The 18,923-nt window shown below is 39.4% G+C and overlaps 1 protein-coding gene across 11 annotated transcripts in view; it reads right to left on the reverse strand.

The window, feature by feature from the left end:
- Positions 1-18,923, reverse strand: part of LOC106875416 (diacylglycerol kinase delta) — a 173,604-nt gene that overhangs the window by 60,293 nt on the left and 94,388 nt on the right. For 7 of the 11 annotated variants that reach the window (XM_014923541.3, XM_014923542.3, XM_014923544.3 and 4 more), the window contains one exon: positions 1,985-2,089. The exons of 1 other annotated variant lie outside the window; for it this stretch is intronic. In XM_014923541.3, coding sequence (XP_014779027.1) covers positions 1,985-2,089 — 105 coding nt within the window. Of the gene's footprint in view, positions 1-1,984; positions 2,090-16,187; positions 16,313-16,855; positions 17,025-18,923 lie in introns of those variants that run through there. 3 more of the 11 variants (XM_014923545.3, XM_089337791.1, XM_089337790.1) reach the window with 2 other exon arrangements.

Below are 18,923 nucleotides of genomic sequence, written 5' to 3' on the forward strand. Positions count from 1 at the left end.
ATTTTGTGTCCAATTTGGATGTGCATGTGTATACACAAACACATCCAAATTATGCACAAAACGCTGCCAATGTGTAGACACACATGGCCAATATATTCGCCCACAACACACAGACATGTTTTATTGTTAGCATGGCACATTATGGCTTTGGCCTAAGTCACTCTGCCCTTAATGTACAATGATGATAGTGGCAGTGACTGCAATGATGTGTTCAGTTCTCAGTAATGAAGAGTTTGCATTCATAACTTGACATTCCTTCATTGTTTGAAGAAGAATACTAAACAAAAAACCAAAACTGTGATCAAATGTACTGGTGAGTTTCAGAGACAGACCACCTAGTAGGCACTTTAATGGTGTTTGCTAGTGATCTACAATTTTCTAACTACCACATATAATGCAAGTGACAGGTTTATATACCTTAGCAAATATTCCTTTAGATTACAATAGTTAGAACTGTAAGTGTTCCACTTCTAATATTTGCTGCAGTTCTTTGGAAGGTGGCAGGCTAGCAGAACTGTTAGCATGCTGGCCAAAATACTTAGCAGCATTTGTCCATCTTTACATTCTGAGTTCAAATGCTGCCACGGTCAGCTTCACCTTTCAGTCTTTCAGAATCAATAAAATATGTACCAGTCAATCACTATGGTCACTGTAATCGACTCACCCCTTTCCCCAAAATTGCTGGCCTTGTGCCAAAATTTGAAACTACTATTTACTATAGTTTAGTTCTCCCTCCACGTCATTGTTTTCATGTCCATTATTCGATGCTGGATGAGGCTTAAGTGATGCAATAGTCTCAAGGCAGATGCTCGACCTGATGCCAACTTTTGATTGCAAGTAACATACTTTATCCCATGTTTTCGCAATGCTACCACTATACAAACAGTGTCACTGCAAACACATACAGGGACAAACAAGCACACACACACGACAAAACTTCCATACTATTTCTGTGTACCAAATTTCACTCACAAGGTATCTGATACAACCATGTAATTTCAAGATTGAATCTGAAATCACATGGGCGTGAAGTAAACTTCTTAACCACACAGCCATGACTATGCCTCATACATTATTGAAACAATAATACCAGAGTCTCTCGTTATAATCAATATGATTATAACATTGGCTGAGCATTACAACAAAGCACACATATACAAAAAGCCACTGGGTTAGTCAATCTATAGCTTCTTAATATTTTAACATTTAAACCAGTCATATCCAGCCAAAATATTCTTCCTGTTTTATGTTCAAACCAGCCAGATCAAGCATCTCACACCTACCCTACAATATCTTTCTAAAAATAAACAATCAAATCATTGAAATCTCAAAGTTACAAGATAATGCATGATTAATTCAAAACAATGTGAATAAATAAGCATTAATTTGACCAAGTAATCTGAATGCTAAAAGATTAATCCATTTGATCAAAACAAGTAACAAAGAAAATTTCAAAGTAGAACTTCAGTTCATTTGCTGTTTTTCTATGCTGGGATAGGTTGGATGGGTACATATTTGCAGTAGTATTTTAATAGTAGGATGCTCTTCCTGTCATGTTTATCTGTTTTACAAGTAAGGGATTGTCTTTTTTGTTCCACTAGTTTAAGAGTGTACAGCTACAAGATGTAACGTTCACTAATAACATAAACACTACAACACCATTTTATATTTTTGCTCAGACTATCTTACATACAAAGTAGAAATGACAATTTTTACACACACACACACAAAGGACTTCCATGTAGTTATCATCTACCAATCACAAGGTAATAATAGAAGACATTTGCCCAAGGTACTATGAAGTGGGACTGAACCAAAAATTACATGGTTGCAAGGCAAAGATCTTACTACACAACCGTACCTGTGCTTTATCAATAAGAAATTCCATATTGCAAAGTAAAAATAAAAATAAATAAAAATAAATAAAGTAAGCATATACAAAAATCACTCTATTTTCAATTGAATCAATCTAAACAGTTCTTACGTCATAATATTCCTTACTGCTAGCAGTTTTGATTGCCATAATCCAGTCTTCCATTTCTTTCCTGCTTTCCGCACATAATATTAAATTACGAGAAGGAGTAATAACCTGCAAGAGAAGAAAACTTGTCAGGAAATGGAAAAATAATCAACACAAACTGAGAACCACAAATCAAAAATTCTCTTTCAATAAATCTTGCTACTTTTTCATAAAATTAAACTAAATTCTAAAGTGACGTCAAACTGTAATTTTTTTGTAACAGTAAGTAAAGTAAGAGAAATTTAGAATTACACCATTTCCTTTAGAGCAGAGCCAGTCAAATTGTAGGACAGTGCCACTTCCTTTAAACCAGACCCCAATCTGATTTTATTCAGACTAATTCAATCATTGGTTTCAAATTTTGGCACAAGGCCAGCAGTTTTGAGGGAGGGAGCCAAATCAATTAAATCAACCCCAATGCCCAACTGGTTCTTATTTTATCGATTCTGGCAATAATGATGATGATAATAAAGGATGAAAGGCAAAGTCAACTTTGATGAAATTTGAACGAAATGTCGCTAAACATCTTGCCTCGCATGCTAATGATTCTGCCAAATCACTGCCTTATCATTGATAATGCTACATGGTTAAGAAGTTCACTTCCCAACCACATGGTTTCAGGTTCAGTCCCACTACATGACACCTTGTGTATATAGCCCCAGGCCGATCAAAGCTTTGTGTATAGATTTGATAAATGGAAACTGAAAGAAGCCCTGTGTGTGTGTGTGATTGTGTGTATGTGTGTTTCCCTGTCTTGATATTGCATATTAGTTATAAATGTGTGTCACTTTCATAAAAGCAGTGCCATTCATTTCCAATACTCTGTGAAAATAAGTCCAGAGCCATGGGGAAATGTTAACTTGCTTAGAAACTGATGAGGGTTGGTGACAGGAAGGGCATCCAGCCGAGCCATGCAAGGATGGAGAAATGATAACGATACGCCAAAAGGTTATCTAAAAGCCAACGACTGTTTAATGTCTCACAAATACATAAAAAGGCTTCAGCTGTAGAGTTGAAAGAGTTTGTAGCTGAAGCAACCAGAAGCTCAAATACAATGGGAGAGGTGAAAGAGTTTAAAGACAAGCTGCCAGAAGTTGAGAGAGCTTGCAGACCATAAGCTGCACAAAGACATCTTTTAGTTTCTGGTCAGGTGTTCTTCGGGTATTATAGTGAGGGGTAAATACCTTGCAGGTATGGTAAGCAGCATTCTTCACCTGCACAGCATTACAGCTGTAAATGAGCCAGTTTGGGACTTTGGACATGAGAGAAATGTGGAGAGACATGCAAAGGTAGATGGTATCAATCAGCAAACAACTGTCACAAACATGTCAGAGGGGAAACATAGGACTAACAGAGCTATCAGTTTGCAAACTATCAAAGGGTTCAATAAGAAAATTGAAGTTTAGCTCCATTAAGTAGGCAGTGGTCAGATGAGCTGTTGAAAGGAGAAAAGTAAGTGACTAAGTAAATGTTGGGTTTGATGGTGAAGAATGTTTTGAAGTGTTGGTGTATTGGTCAGGGGTACAGTTGGCTGAAGATGCTAATTAGTGCCGACAGGTTTACAATAGTAAATAACACAGGTTCTGTACCTCCAATGGAGGTGTAGATTGAGTGAAAGACACAAAATGAGTCACATGCAATGAAATCACCAAGAATTATGATGACTTGAAAGAGAGAGAGACAGACAGAGTCAAACAGACAGACAGACAGATATCAATACAAGATGAGAAGTACTTGGATATCTGCTAATGGTTGGAATAGTTTGGAGAGCAACAGAGGCAGCAAAAGAAAGAACTCAAAAGAGTGGAAAAGATGGTTATGGTGTTGGCAATAATATTACTGCTGATAGCAATGATGATATGACAATGAGAAAGGTGATGGTGGCAATAATGATGATGATGATGGATTGTAATAGCAGCGATAATAGCAATAGTAGTAGTGATGATGATGATGAGGATGATGAGGAGGATGATGATGAGGAGGATGATGATGAGGAGGATGATGATGAGGAGGATGATGAGGAGGAGGATGATGATGCAGTACAAATTTTAAAAAAGAAAAAAAGAAAAAGAAAATCTATAAAAACTTGACTAGATCTTGTCCTATTGATTTATTGGCTGTGACTACTGTGTAGGTCTGTCTATGAAGAATAGCAAGAGACGGTGAATATGCTACTTTTGAGAGCCTCACCATTAGAGAACTTTCTTCAGAACACCACCAGTCTCAGCACTACAGTCACAAGGCTTCACTGCCTCCACCACTGCCACCTCCACCATCCATCACCTGTTTGTTCTTGTCTCTCAACAGATACACCAAACAGATCAATAACAAAGCTTGTCACCTTCCAACCACCACCACTGAAAAATGTGGCTGTTTTTATCGTTGTTGAGTGGTGGAGATATGATGGTGGTCACAGTTCCAGGTACCTCTCCACCTATACCACTCCTAATACTACACCTCTTAAGGTATGCAGTCATTGATGTGGGTCACAAATGATTTGACCCAGTAAAACATAACTAATTTGCATACATGGATTGTACAGCATTGTATGTGTGTGTGTGTATGTGTGTGCACACATCTGTGTGTGGGTATGTGCATGTATCAGTTTGTGTGGTTGTATGTACATGTGTGTATGACAGGCTGTTGATGGGGATGATGCATGTTTCTATAAATGAATGTGAGAATTTCTGTGTCTTTTAGGTGCATACAAGTAGCTATGTGCATGTATGTCTGTGTACATGCATATATGCATAAATAAATATATATGCACTAATTGCTTCAGGGAAGATGTACAAATGTGAGTGTGTGTGTGTGTGTGTGTGTGTGTGTGTGGAGAGAGAAAGAGAGCCATTGGTTGTCGATGGGTAAATGTATATATACATGTAGGCAAAAAACATAAGAATGTGAATGCTCAAGTATTTATGCATATATAACAATGCACATGTGCATGTGTATGAGAGAGAAAGAGTGGGGACATGCATGTATGTATGTGTGTGTATTCCAAAAATGTACACAACCTGCCGGCTCCACCCAGTTTCTGTCAAGCAGACATATAGGGCAACAGCTATTCTGTTTCTGTAGCATAACATTTTTCTTGTTAGAGCAGGTTCTCAACAAATACACACCATTGTATGTGTGTATGTTTGTGTATGCATCTGTGTGTGCAGACGTGTGTGTGTGTGTGTGCCTACTGATCACAAGGACATAAAGAGGAGGGCATGGTAGTAATCACTAAATATATTTTATTTGTAGTAATATGTTTGTGTATGTGTCTAAGTAAGAGAAAATTAAATCAATTGCTCAAGAAGTTATTCTGTCAAATGCTCAGATTGTATTTCTTCACAGATCTAAGATCTAGTGGACCTTATTTTTTCATTTAAGATCTATTGGACCTTATTTTTTCATTTAAGATCTATTGGACCTTATTTTAGCATTTAAATTTTGGGATATGGCCCAAAATTTTCAACTTGTTTAATGTTCAAATTATCCAGATCTGGCCTCTTACATCTACCTAACAATGTCATTCAACACATAAGCAATCACACCATTGAAATCTCATATCTACAAGATAATGCATGATTAACCCATTAGCATTTAATCTGGTCATATCTGGCCCAAATATTCTTCTTGTTTTATGTTGCAACTGACCACATCAAACCCCTCACACCTACCTTACAATGTCATTCTAAAAATATACAAACGTATCATTGACATCTTGAAGCTACAAGATAATGCATGATTAATCCAAAACAATTACGTTTGACATGGAGCACCGCCTTTAGTCGAGCAAATCAACCCCAGGACTTATTCTTTGTAAGCCTAGTACTTACTCTATCAATCTCTTTTGCCGAACTGCTAGGTTACAGGGACGTAAACACACCAGCATTGGTTGTCAAGCGATGTTGGGGGGACAAACACAGACACACAAACGCACATACATATATATACATATACATATATACGACAGGCTTCTTTTCAGTTTCCGTCTACCAAATCCACTCACAAGGCTTTGGTTGGCCTGAGGCTATAGTAGAAAACATTTGCCCAAGGTGCCACACAGTGGGACTGAACCCAGAACCATGTGGTTGGTAAGCAAGCTACTTACCACACGATGGCTTTTGGCTCTATGTGGCCAGACTGCTTCCAGGACTTCAAAAGTTTTCCACAAGTAGAAAGTCCATCTCAAATTCCGAAAGATATTGTAACACTCATGAATACTGCAGGGTTTGAAGAAGCCGTAGAGTACGATTTGACTGAGATGCTAGTGTCCCATAGAGAAAGTTTATCTAACGAGGAGCTGAAGCTAGTAGAACATAAACAAGCTGAGAATACAAATGAGAATATGGAAATTCCAACGACTACCTTTTAAGTTAACTGCAAAGAATGTAGGTAAAGGATTAGCACTTATAGAGAAAGGGCTGTTGCTAATAACAACCCTAATCAATAAACATAGCATAAAAATTACTATACTTTATACATAGAGCTGTATAAAGAAATGATGTGCCATAAACATCAAACACTTTTGGATAAGTTCTTAGCCCATCAAGCAGATGATGATGGTGATGTTGATGATGATGATAGAAGATAATGTCCCTCATCCTCCCACTAATTTTCATTCCATCACCACCCATCAGATACGTCAACATTTTTTGTGGTACGATATTACAATTCTTATTCTCTAATGTATTTCACTTCAAATGTTTTTATGTATTCATATTATACTGTGTATATTTAGAAATTGCTATTTTCATGCATTAAAACGGTCGGGTTGCTTGTTCTTTTGTGGGGCTTTTTTGCTTGTTTTTTTTTTTTGGGGGGGGGGGGTTGCGAAAATATCCATTGGAATGCATTATCATTTTATAACAATGGAGAAAATTAATTTTGCATTACAGCAAGTTTTTCAGGGATGCATTACTCACATGACATAAGGAATTCCTGTATATATGAGGTGCATTCAAAACGTATCTGGCCTTTGAGCATAAAAAAGCAATTTTGTACATTTCACAAATTTTATTTAATCACCTTGAAAATACTCACTGTGGGAGTTGACACACTTCTCCCAGTGGTTCTGCCACTGCTGGCAGTACCTCTGGAACACCTTCTATGGAATGATATGAAGCTCCACTATCGCTTTTCTAATAATTTCGTCTCACAACTCTAGTCACTTCACCTTCAGCATGGTCTTTAGTTTGGGCTAAGAGCCAGAAGTTGCACACTGACAAGTCAGAAAAGCAGGGAGCCTGTCAAACAAGTGGTGTGTTGTTCTTGACCAGGAAAGCTTGTGGGTGCAAACAGCCATGCTACATGGCAGTGAAACATGGGCCGTAACTGCTGAGGACATGCATAAGCTTGCAAGGAATGAAGCGAGTATGCTCTGCTGGATGTGTAATGTCAGTGTGCATATTCAATAGAATGTAAGTACCTTGAGAGAAAAGTTGGATTTAAGAAGCATCAGAGGTGGTGTGCAAGAGAGACGACTATGCTGGTATGGCCATGTGTTGCGAATGAATGAGGACAGCTGTGTGAAAATGTGTCACACCCTAGCAGTTGAGGGAACCTGTGGAAGAGGTAGACCCAGGAAAACTTGGGATGAGGTGATGACGCACAACCTTCAAACATTGGGCCTTACCGAGGCAAGGACTAGTGACCGGGACCTTTGGAGATATGCTGTGCTTGAGAAGACCCGACAAGTCAAGTGAGACCATAGCCCATGGCCTATGCAGTCTTCAAAATCATTTGGACAGAAAATATATGAACTCTGTAGGCAAGGTCAGAAGAGTACTGGAGGAATATTTTTTGAGACGGACAAGCGAATTTTGGAAGTCTACCAGAAAGATGGAAGAACATTGTAGAAAATGAAGGAGAGTATATTTTAGGTTAAAAAAAGTACTTTGTATATCTTAATTTTGAAAAATAAAACAAATGTAAAAAAAAACCCTGCATTATTTATGGGATGACCCAATATTTCACCTTCTCCACCACCAGATGTCTCTCACCCTCCCTTGCACTAAGCTTGTCTCTTTCTAGGTCTCTCTCATCCCACTCTTCCAACCTCTTCTCATCTCTCACTCTTTCCTCTCTGCTACACTCTTCACCTCTCTACATCCTTGGCCACCCCCACTCCCTTGCCACTATTCACTACACCCCACAATTATACCAATCTCTGCAGTTGTCACCTACATTTCCTTGCTTAGGATCCACTCAACACTAGTTCATCAGTCATTTTATTCACTACCTCACCCATTCCCCATCTCTCACTCTTCCACACTCTCACCCCTCCCCACATACACACACACTCATACCCTAAGGGTCCACACAGACACCTCATCACTATTTTTATATTTTCCCTACTCCACCCAGTCAACACTCACCCGCTCTTCTAAAATGTGAATAGCCATGTAGCTCCTCAACAGCAAGAAGCCTGTTCTACACGTGGGCGACCTCACTAGTGCTGGTGGCACAAAAAAACAAAAAAACACCCAGTACACTCTGCAAAGTGCTTGGCATTAGGAAAGGCCCCCAGCCATAGAAACTATGCTAAAGAAGGCAGTTGAGCAAGAGGCAGTCATCTGATACATTAGATCCTGTTAAAATGTCCAACCCATGTCAGTATAGAACAAGGACATTATTTGTATATACATACAAATATATGTGGGTGGGTGGGTGAGTGTGGGTGGGTGTGTGTGCATATTGGCTTCAGTCATTAGAATGCGGCCATGCTGGGGCACCATTTTGAGGAATTTTAGTCAAATGAATCGATTCCTGTACTTGTTTTCTTTTTTAAGTCCGGTACTTATTTTATTGATCTCTTTTGCTGAACTGTTAAGTAACAGATGTAAACATACCAACACCAACAATCAAGAAGTAGTGGGAGACAAACACAGACACAAAAACACACACACAAAAACACAGACACAAACACACAGACACAAAAACACAGACACAAACACACACATGGATATGCACATCTTCTCTAGCCGGCTTCTCTCAGCTTCTCACTACCAAATCCACTGACAAGGCTTCGGGTGGCCCCGAGGCTACAGTAGAAGACACTTGCCCAAGGTACCACACAGTGGGACTGAACCCGGAACCATATGGTTGGGAAGCAAACTCTTACCACACAGCCACATTTCATATATGTACATATGTATGTATGTATATCTACACACACACACAAACGAGTGTAGTGAAAGGAAAGGAAAAGCAAGTTATGCATATATCGTATATAAAGTTGTTTTTCTCTAAATGGGTCCTCAAAATTATACTTTATGCATGCAATATGTGTGTTCTAACACAACTCTAACTGTATACACTATTGAATTTAACAAAACACTTGAGATATTTTAACTTTTTATTTATTTATTTATTTATTTATTTTTGCTTTTCACATGGATATTGGATATTCGGGTGGGGGTTGTTTTATATGCTCTTCACATGTGTGTATGTGTGTGTGTGGGGGGGGGGGTTTAGACACACACACACACACACGCACACATAGGCTTGCTTTCTCTTAATTCATGAAACCTATTTGGGAAGGGAAGAAACTTGAAATGAAAGGGGTGGAAGAGATCCTGACTAAACTGGGTGGGGAATATATGGTTAAGACGATGGGTCTGCCAATGTGCCTGGGGAAGAGAACAACCAGCAGGTTAAATAAATATCCCTAGGTGATCAAGTGAGGTCATATTGCAGATACTCTCTGCTGGTTCATATAAGTTCATTCTGTCTCAGAATATCTGCTTTCATTCCAGTTTAAAAACATACATTATTCTACTGCTAAGTACAACCAGAGTCAAGTTGCTTTGGTTGTAAGGTCCTGGGGAATCAAATATGTAACACAGGTGCACTTTCTCATGGATGACTTTGTCGATCATTGTCAATAACATGGAGAGGGATTAGTTCCACCACGCTGCATTGTTTGCAGTGCATAACTTTTGCATGACTGCCTGACCTACAACAACTCTTTTATCTTTCACTTGTTCCAGTCATTGAACTGTGGCCATGCTAGTGCACTGCCATGAAGGACTTTGAACAAACAAACCAACCCCAGCAAGTCATCAGCATACAGGAGCACCCAGGTGCAGCCTGTCTTGAATTCCTCTGTCATTGCCTGGAGGACTATGATGAATAAGAGGGGACTGAGGACTGATCCTTGGTGAACCCTTACTTCTACCCGGAATTCTTCACTATAATCGTTGCCAACTGTCACCTTACTGAAAGCATCCCTGTGCAGGGCTTGTACAGCTCTTACCAACCACTCATCTATCCCCAGTTTCTGCATTGACCACCAGATAAGGGATCGGGAGACCCTGTCAAAGGCTTTCTCCAAGTCAACAAAAGCCAAGTAGTGCTCCAGCATGGCCACAGTCAAATGACAGAAACAAGTAAAAGAATAAAAGCACACACACACACATTCATTGCTCATTCATCCTTCTTTCTGTTTTTCAAGCTAGCTTGGGTTCAACAACTATCTTATTGAGGCCAACCCATGCCAGCACAGAAAATGGACATTTGAGGAGGAGGAGGGGGGGGGAGGGGAGGAGGGGGAGGGGAGGAGGAGGGGGAAGAGGAGGGGAGGAGGATTGTTTAACAGGCAGCTGCTCTTCCCATTGCTGATGCCCCTACCCCCACAACAATCCCTTTCTGTGTTTTGTTTTGTTTTTTTTTCATGCAGTTCCCATCTACCAAATTCAGCTCATAAAGTATTGGTTGAGCCAGTGATACCGTAGAAGACACTTGTCCAAGGTATGCTGCGCAGTGGAAAAATGAACCTGGAACCATGCGTTATGAAATGAACTTAGCCAGCCACACAGCCATCCATGCCTGTAACCAACAAGTAGAAGCTGAAATGGTAGAGTGTAATTGGGATTGGCAATACAGGCAAAGCACATGATAGTTTGTTGCCAATCAGGAATCAATAACTAAATCTTTGTTACCTGTCTACAATTACTGGCAAAACCTGTTGTTATGTAAGGACAGACTGACCAACAAATTAGAAACATGCTTTTACATGTCACAAAACACTCCTACACAATAGTTCACTAAATAACATAGTTATGTAGTGTGGCTCTATTTCAAGACAGACTCTAAGAACATGTCAAGAAGGGTATCTGGCTGCAGAAAATCAGCTTCAATGAATTCTGAGACATGCAAGCATGGAAAAACAGATGATAAAACGATGACAAAATAATGATAATACTATTACATGTTATGCATGCACACATGCACACACTCATACACACACACAGCTTAATCAGAGACAGTAGTGTAATGGCCATGACCTTTACAGACTGCAGCTGGTGAGAGAGAGAGAGAGGGAAGCAAAAACCACAATTCATGGGTTACAGTAGTAAGAAAGAACACACCAACATATTGATATATCTAACTCCAGACCAGAGATAAGGTCCACATGCTTACAACAGGAACATATGCCATTAAAGACGCCCAAGTTTAGATCTTCCAGCCAAGCTAAGTTTGAACCAACGATAGCACAGCAAAATGTCCAGTATGCAACAGCAAAGCTACCTTTTAGGCATTCAGTCATCATGATGCTTCTAAATTTTGAACTGAAAACACATTGCTCTCATCAAAAACACTGTTGTGCCTAAATCCATCTGTTCACAAAGAACTGGCCCAGGATACATCTCTAGAAACAGTCAAACCAAATTCCCATGCGTCTGGCAAAATATTATTGCAGATATTTTTAGTGACTTTCCTCAATCATACACGATCAACTAAACTATCTGTTGCTTAACCTCAGAGACTATCACATATGTTATTAAACAGATTGCAAATGTACTTTCAAATATAATACTACAGCTAGGAACTTTCTCTTTGAAACGGATAGAAATAAAGCAGAATGTACAACTATTACTGTTCTCACCCCTTTGCTTTTTGGGTCCATTTTTTTTATATATCATGCCATCGTGAAGAGTTTGGTAAAGACCTGTGTTTGCTGTGATTGCAGCAATTGAAAATTATATGCCAACTCTTTAGTGCCAATAGCTATTACTTTTTTGCACTGAGTGCTGTAATTTTAATGAGAAATACAAAGCACTGCTGAAGACTACTTTTAAGTACCCATAGGTTGTGGATAGCAAAAGATCTGAGCCTCAGTCACTGAATTACTGACCCTCAGTCACTGAATTACTGACCTCAGCGAAATATCCAGAAACTATTACATTATTTCTAAAAAAGATCACATCATTTCTAGATATTTCTAGAAAATTTTACATTCTATAATTTATCTTTCGTGACAGACATTAAATGATGATCATAATGTGAATGAAATCAACCCCATGACTTATTTTTTAAGCTTAGTACTTATTCTATCAGTCCATTTGCTGAACCACTAAGTTACAGGGATGTAAACACACCAACACTGATTGTCAAGAAGTGGTGAAGGACAAACACAAACACACACATATATATGTATATACAATGGGCTTCTTTCAGTTATCATCTACCAAGTCCACTCACAAGGTTTTGGTCAGCCTGAGGCTATAGCAGAAGACACTTGTCTAAGATGCCATGCAGTGGAACTGAACCTGGAACCATGCAGCTGGAAAGCAAGCTTCTTAGCACACAGCCACACCTATTTTTATTTTTGTGGGGAGCAAAACTTGGGAAAGAGACATTTATAAAAAACTATTTGGTAAAAGTAGCAGAAAGCGAGGAATGAGCTACATAGGTTAAGTACCATAGGTCTCAGTTCAATAACAGTCTTAGCAATCTTTGGATTTGGACAGAACTGAAAATTTAACTGAGTGAATGAGCGAGGACAGAGCTGGCAAGAACTGAGCGAGTTGAACTTTTCAGAGCCAGATGCACTTTCATTCTGAACATCCTTTGTTTCATTGTGGAAATTATTGTTTTTGTTTAGCCCCAGGTCAACCCACACCAAGTAGACCTGTGATGTCCATGATCATGATCATCCCATCCCATCATTTTCCTATGTGCAGAGAACCTAGGAAAAACATTATCCAACATGTCAGTTAGAAAAAAAAAAAAAATGAAAAAAAAATACAATAGTGCAATTCGAAGGAGTTTTGGCTGTTATTTCTAGCAGATTGAGAAACTCCATTGGTTCATTTTGTAGGTGATGCGTAGGTGTGGCCTGTGCACAGCCCCTGATGATGTAAAGTGTGTTGTGTTGTTTGTTGTGGAGAGAGAGAGACTGGAAATGCACACATGACTGAAATAGTTAAAGGATTAATGCTAATGTTTTGTTTATAAACTGGCAGGATTAGGGTTTGGGTTGAAGAAATGTTGCTGCGCTTTGTGTTAATGTACATAGTTTTGTGTTAATGTAGAGATGCTAATAATAGCAGTCACCTAGTGGGCTCAATTCAATCAACTGAGACCCTCTCATCTATATATTTGAACTCTTGTGCAGGTGTTGAAATCCATTGTTATTATTCACAATTTCATCATCGTCATCATTATCGTTTAACGTCCGCTTTCCATAATATGTGTGTGAATACATACATACATACTTACACACACACATACACATACATTTATATGGTGTCCCTCGTTGCCAACCTCCTACAAAAACATAAACAGTTATGGGCAAGTATTACCTTGGGAGGACAACTGGCCTTAGAAAATCTGTCTAAATTAGTTCTGTATAATTCATACCAAGCATGGAAAAGTGGACGTTAAAATAATGATGACAATTTGTGTGTGTGTGTGTGTACACACATGAGGGGGTGCTGAAAAGTTTCTGGCTTTAAGGGTATTGTGAAAGGCCTGGTTGGAGGTCCGAGTTCTTTCATAGGATTTAGAAAAACTGAAGGACTGTTGCAATAAGTGTGTAAATCTGAGAGGAGAATATGTTGAATAAAACAATAATTAACTGATCCTCCTGCATTTTCTTTTACCCAAAGCCATGAACTTTTCAGCACCCCTTGTGTGTGCATGTGTGTGTGTATTAAAATATTATGTGAAATGTAAGAGATAGAAAATGGAATTCCTGAGACTATTTAGACCCACTATGATCGTTTTGACCCATCGTGCACCGGTGCCTTACAGGTGAGATGCTGTTCAAACAGTTGTCATGCATCACAGGTGTGGATGCATCTCCTCAGGTGACTTTTCAAAAAGTACCATGTTTTTTTAACTTGCCATTTCGATAATTTCTATAACAACACATTTCGGTTAGTGCAGCATAACTATCCATCTCTGTAAGGAAGAACACAGAGGAGACACATCTACACCTATGATGCATGACAACTGTTTGTACATCATCTCACCTGTAAGGTACCAGCGCATGATGGGTGAAAAGGATCGTAGTGGTTCTGAATGAATTAAGAGTCTTGTAAATTCCGTTTTCTGTCTCTTCACATTTTTCAGAACACAAATGAATTCCTGAAGTTAATTCAGATGCATATACTTCCATACTGTCGTTGACACCAGGTAACCAAATACTGTGGCCAGGCTTTAAACAGCATTCTACAACGTATATACCCAAATATGTGATATATATAATATACACATACATCAACATATATAAATGTATTTAGGTAAATATATACACATGATGATGATATCACATGCGTGTGTGTAAATAAACAGTTTGTGTATAAATGTGCAGTTTATAAGCAAACATACAATTACATCAATGCAGTTTAGCACACACATGCACATGCATACACACACTTGAACATTCTACATAGTCTTGTAACATATATGCATCTCAGTGTTGTGTTAGTATATGTTACTGTGTTTGTGTATGTGTGGGTGGATAATGTGTTTACGTGAATCACCACGTATATATATATATATATATGCGTGTGTGTGTGAGAGAGAGAGAGAGAGAATAGAGTGATGTTTGCCAACATGTGTGGGCGGGCGGGTGAGGGTGGGGAGGCAAAGGAAGTGTGCTTCTGTGTCTAGCACAAGAAGTTAAAGCAACAGCAAATTTCCTACTACCACCCTTGCTCCTTCCATCTCAGCTGGGCTTCGGGCAGCTACACACACCGACTGACAGTGATAGCAGGTCTACCGGAGGTGGAGAAGAGAAGCTGGCAAGTACCATCACATAGAGGGCGAGTTTAGGATGAGGAGGAGGCGAAAAGGAGGCTGCATGCATAGTTTCAACTTCTGTCTGTTTGTCTGTCTCTCTCTTTCTCTCCATCTCTCACACACACACACACACACATGAGATAATGCAGGGTAGACACAGAGAGAGACAGACAGACAGATGAAAGAGTAAGGGTAGTTAGGGTCTATCTCTCATACATAAGGGGAACACACAAGTGACATACCAAAACACTATCGCGAAGCCATTATTCCTGACCATCCTCTGTGTGTGTGTGTATACTAAAGCAGGACCTTGCCTTATGTGCTGCTATTAATTTTACAACCAATACTATTATCACGAATGCATACAAAAGACACAATATACTCGGAACACTGCGTTTACACATTATTACACACACACACGCACACGCACACATATACACCTCGAGAAAGCAAAACAACTCTAATAGTACTAAGGTTGTTACTACTACTGCTACTACTACTACTAGAAATTAGTTGCATCTAAGTCCGGAGGAGTTTGCAATTAGCAGAAGCCAAATAAAAAAAGATGGTGGTGGTCGTGGATGTTACGGTGTTGGTGACGGTGAAGATAAAAAAAGGCATAAAAGAAGAATCAAAGTATTAAAATTACGAATATATTCCGAAAGATGAGAGAGAGAAAGAAAAAAAAGACCAGCAGTTGGAATGGTAGAAGAGTGTTTCGAAGAAATGCTGATGATAGTGGTAATGCTGATGATGCTGGCATTGGTGGTGGTGGTGGTGGTGATGGTTGTGGTACTGTTATGATATATGGTGTCAATGGTGCCGATTAACTCGCCCCCCCCCCGCTCACACACAGAGTTTAGACTAAAGAAAAGCCTGTACCCCACCTCTTTCTCCCACAAGACAATCTTGATGTAATGAAGGACAGAGCGAAGAAACGCGCTCGCTCTCTCTCTCTTACTCACACACACACACACACACCGCATCATCATTCTATCCAGCTTTGCTCCAGAAGCGAAGCAATGATGGTCCCGATGATGACGGTTTGGCCAGTATGAAGAGGTCCGATGGAAAAAAAAAAGGAGAAGGGCATGCACACCACCAGAACACTGCATGGTGAGGGGGGGGATTCAGTACTTACCTCAAAAGGGAAACATTTCTAAGGCAGAAGCATTTGTCTGGGCTCCACTGGCGGCGATTGTATGAATAAGCCATGGAAGGAAGGAAAGACTCAGAGAGAGAGAGGGAGAGAGAGAGAGAGAGAGAGAGAAGGGGTGAACATCTGTTAGAAGATGAAGTCAGTTTCTGACGAGGGAGTTGTGGGTGGAAGGGGGAAGTGAAGGGGAGTAGGGTTAGGCTTGACGGAGGGGTGCGTGTATGCTTTACACGTGTGTTGTGGTGCATGTGAATGTAGTTTACACAACTTGGGTGTACGATATTCAATAGTAAACATATATACAGTTGTATAACTAACCATATACATACATATATGTATATATATATATATATGTATATATATATATATATATATATATATATATATATATACAGAGAGAGACAGAGAGTATGTGTGTGTGTGTGTGTAAGCAATACACGTGCAAGTGAACACAATCCTCAGAGTTTAATCCAAACACTTATAACAAGTGATAGAAGGAAAAGTTCTTCCTAACAACTGCGATAATATTATAACTAAAGAATAAACAAAAATATATACAAAGGAAGAAAAGCTTTCAAAATTATTTCTTAGGGACAGAGAGAGAGAGAGAGAGAGAGAGAGAGAAGACGAGAGAGAGATGTGTTAGGGCTTACTTAATAGTTTCCTTCTTCTCCAAAAACAGTGGATGCTGCAAGAGGCCCGCTTTCAAAACTCAAAGTCGACCCCCTTCCATAACTTCCACTAATAAACTTGCCTGGCCTGATCTGGTCTCGCCTGCTTCATCGTAAACTGACTACTGACTTGTCTTGAGAGTGAAACTGTGGAGAGTTTGGGAGTGGCAGCAGCAAGTCTTGGAGAGCGGACGATGGGACGTGGGGGGGGGGGCGAGAAGACGGCGAGCAGGAGAGAGAGAGGGGGGAGGAGAGTGAAGTGGAGGTTAATCTCGCAAAGACGGCGGGGTAGCTACAGTGGATGAAGGAAGGCGGGTACGGGTGCAGAACCACAGAACCAATGCCTGACTTCTCGTAGGTCATACTACAACACCAGCATCAATTAATTGTGGCCGTATCACTACCAGTAGTAAGGCGGCGGCTGCGGCAGCAGCAGCAGTAGCAGTAGTAGTAGTAGTAGTAGTTGCACTACTACTACTGAGAGATTGCAGAACTCAATACAGTCTTTATTATATGTTGTGTGTGTGTGTGTGTGTGTGCGAGCGCGCACACACACACACACACATGTATTCTTTTATTCTTTTATTTGTTTCGGTAATTTGACTGCGGCCATGCTGGAGCACCACCTTACACACACACACATGTAATGTATATATGTGCACATGAATATACATACATGTAAATATATTTATATATGGTATATATGGTACAAAAAATGCATGCAAACAAGGTAATAAAAAAAACCCAAACAGGGCGTATTAGGTTGACACTGCATCATAAGATGCAAGGAGTATAAAAGCCGGCCACAGAATTCAACAAGATGGTTTCAATTCCTGACAAGCTAATTCAATCCAACTCCTAATAATCTATACAGACATCATAGCAGTTTGTCTCCCTCTCTCCTGAGAAGTAGCAATCAAATCTCTTCCAAACTGGGACACATTGAATAATGTAATCAGAGATACACTATGCTATATAAGAAAAAAGAAAAAAAAAAGACAGTGTGATCATAGCTAAATGCATTTTATCATGGATCATCTTGGTCAGACCTAAGCAGTAAGGGATGTTTTGCTTATCATCACCATCACCACAAGAAAGTGAGCTGGCAGAATCATTAACATGTCAGGAAAATATTTTGCAGTGTTTGCTCCGACTTTACATTCTGTGTTCAAATCCTACCAAGATCAATTTTGCCTTTCATTTCACCAGGGTCAATACAATAAAGTGCTGGCCTTGTGCCAAAATTTGAAACAAAGGCAGCAAGTTGGCAGAACAGTTAGAGCATCAGAAAAATGACTTGCAATATTTCATACAGATCTTTACGTTCTGAGTTCAAATCCTGCAAAGGTCAACTTTGCCTTTCATCCTTTTGGTTTTGATAAAATTAACAGTCAAATACTGGGATGGATGTAATCAACAAACACCCACACCCCTGAAACTGCTGGCCTTGTGCCAACATTTGAAGCAATTATTATCATCATCATTGCATTGAAGATGGTGATTGGCAGAAATAATAGAACAAAAATAACAAAAATCTCTGGTTGCATCCCTTTACATTCTGAGTTCAAATCCCACTAAATAACAACAGCCTTTCTGTGTGACCTTACACCAAAATTAGAAGTCGTTATCATCATCATCATAATGAATGGTCTCCAACCCTGGCCACAAACAACAACGGTAATTACATCAACTAATAATAATGGTTTCAAATTTTGACACAAGGCTAGCAATTTTAGGGGAGGGGTTAAGTCAGTTACATCAACCCCAGCATTCAACTGGTACTTATTGTGTCTACTCCTATGAGGATGAGAGGCAAAGTCAACCCCAGCAACATTTTGAACTCAGAACATAAAAACAGATGAAATGCCACTAAGCATTTTGCCCAGTAAGCTAATGATTCTGCTAGTTCATTGCCTTACATTAATTAGTAATAATGAGCTTCTTGTATACAGTGTTCAGGTACACAACAACCTGTTGGAAAAAGTAAAAGGAAAGGAAACGGGACAGAAAGCAGGAATAAGTCAAATAAAGAAAGACAGCAATGATGTCT

The sequence above is a fragment of the Octopus bimaculoides genome, chromosome 19 (assembly GCF_046866305.1).
Source record: "Octopus bimaculoides isolate indiv1 chromosome 19, ASM4686630v1, whole genome shotgun sequence".
NCBI classification, from domain to species: Eukaryota; Metazoa; Mollusca; class Cephalopoda; order Octopoda; family Octopodidae; genus Octopus; species Octopus bimaculoides.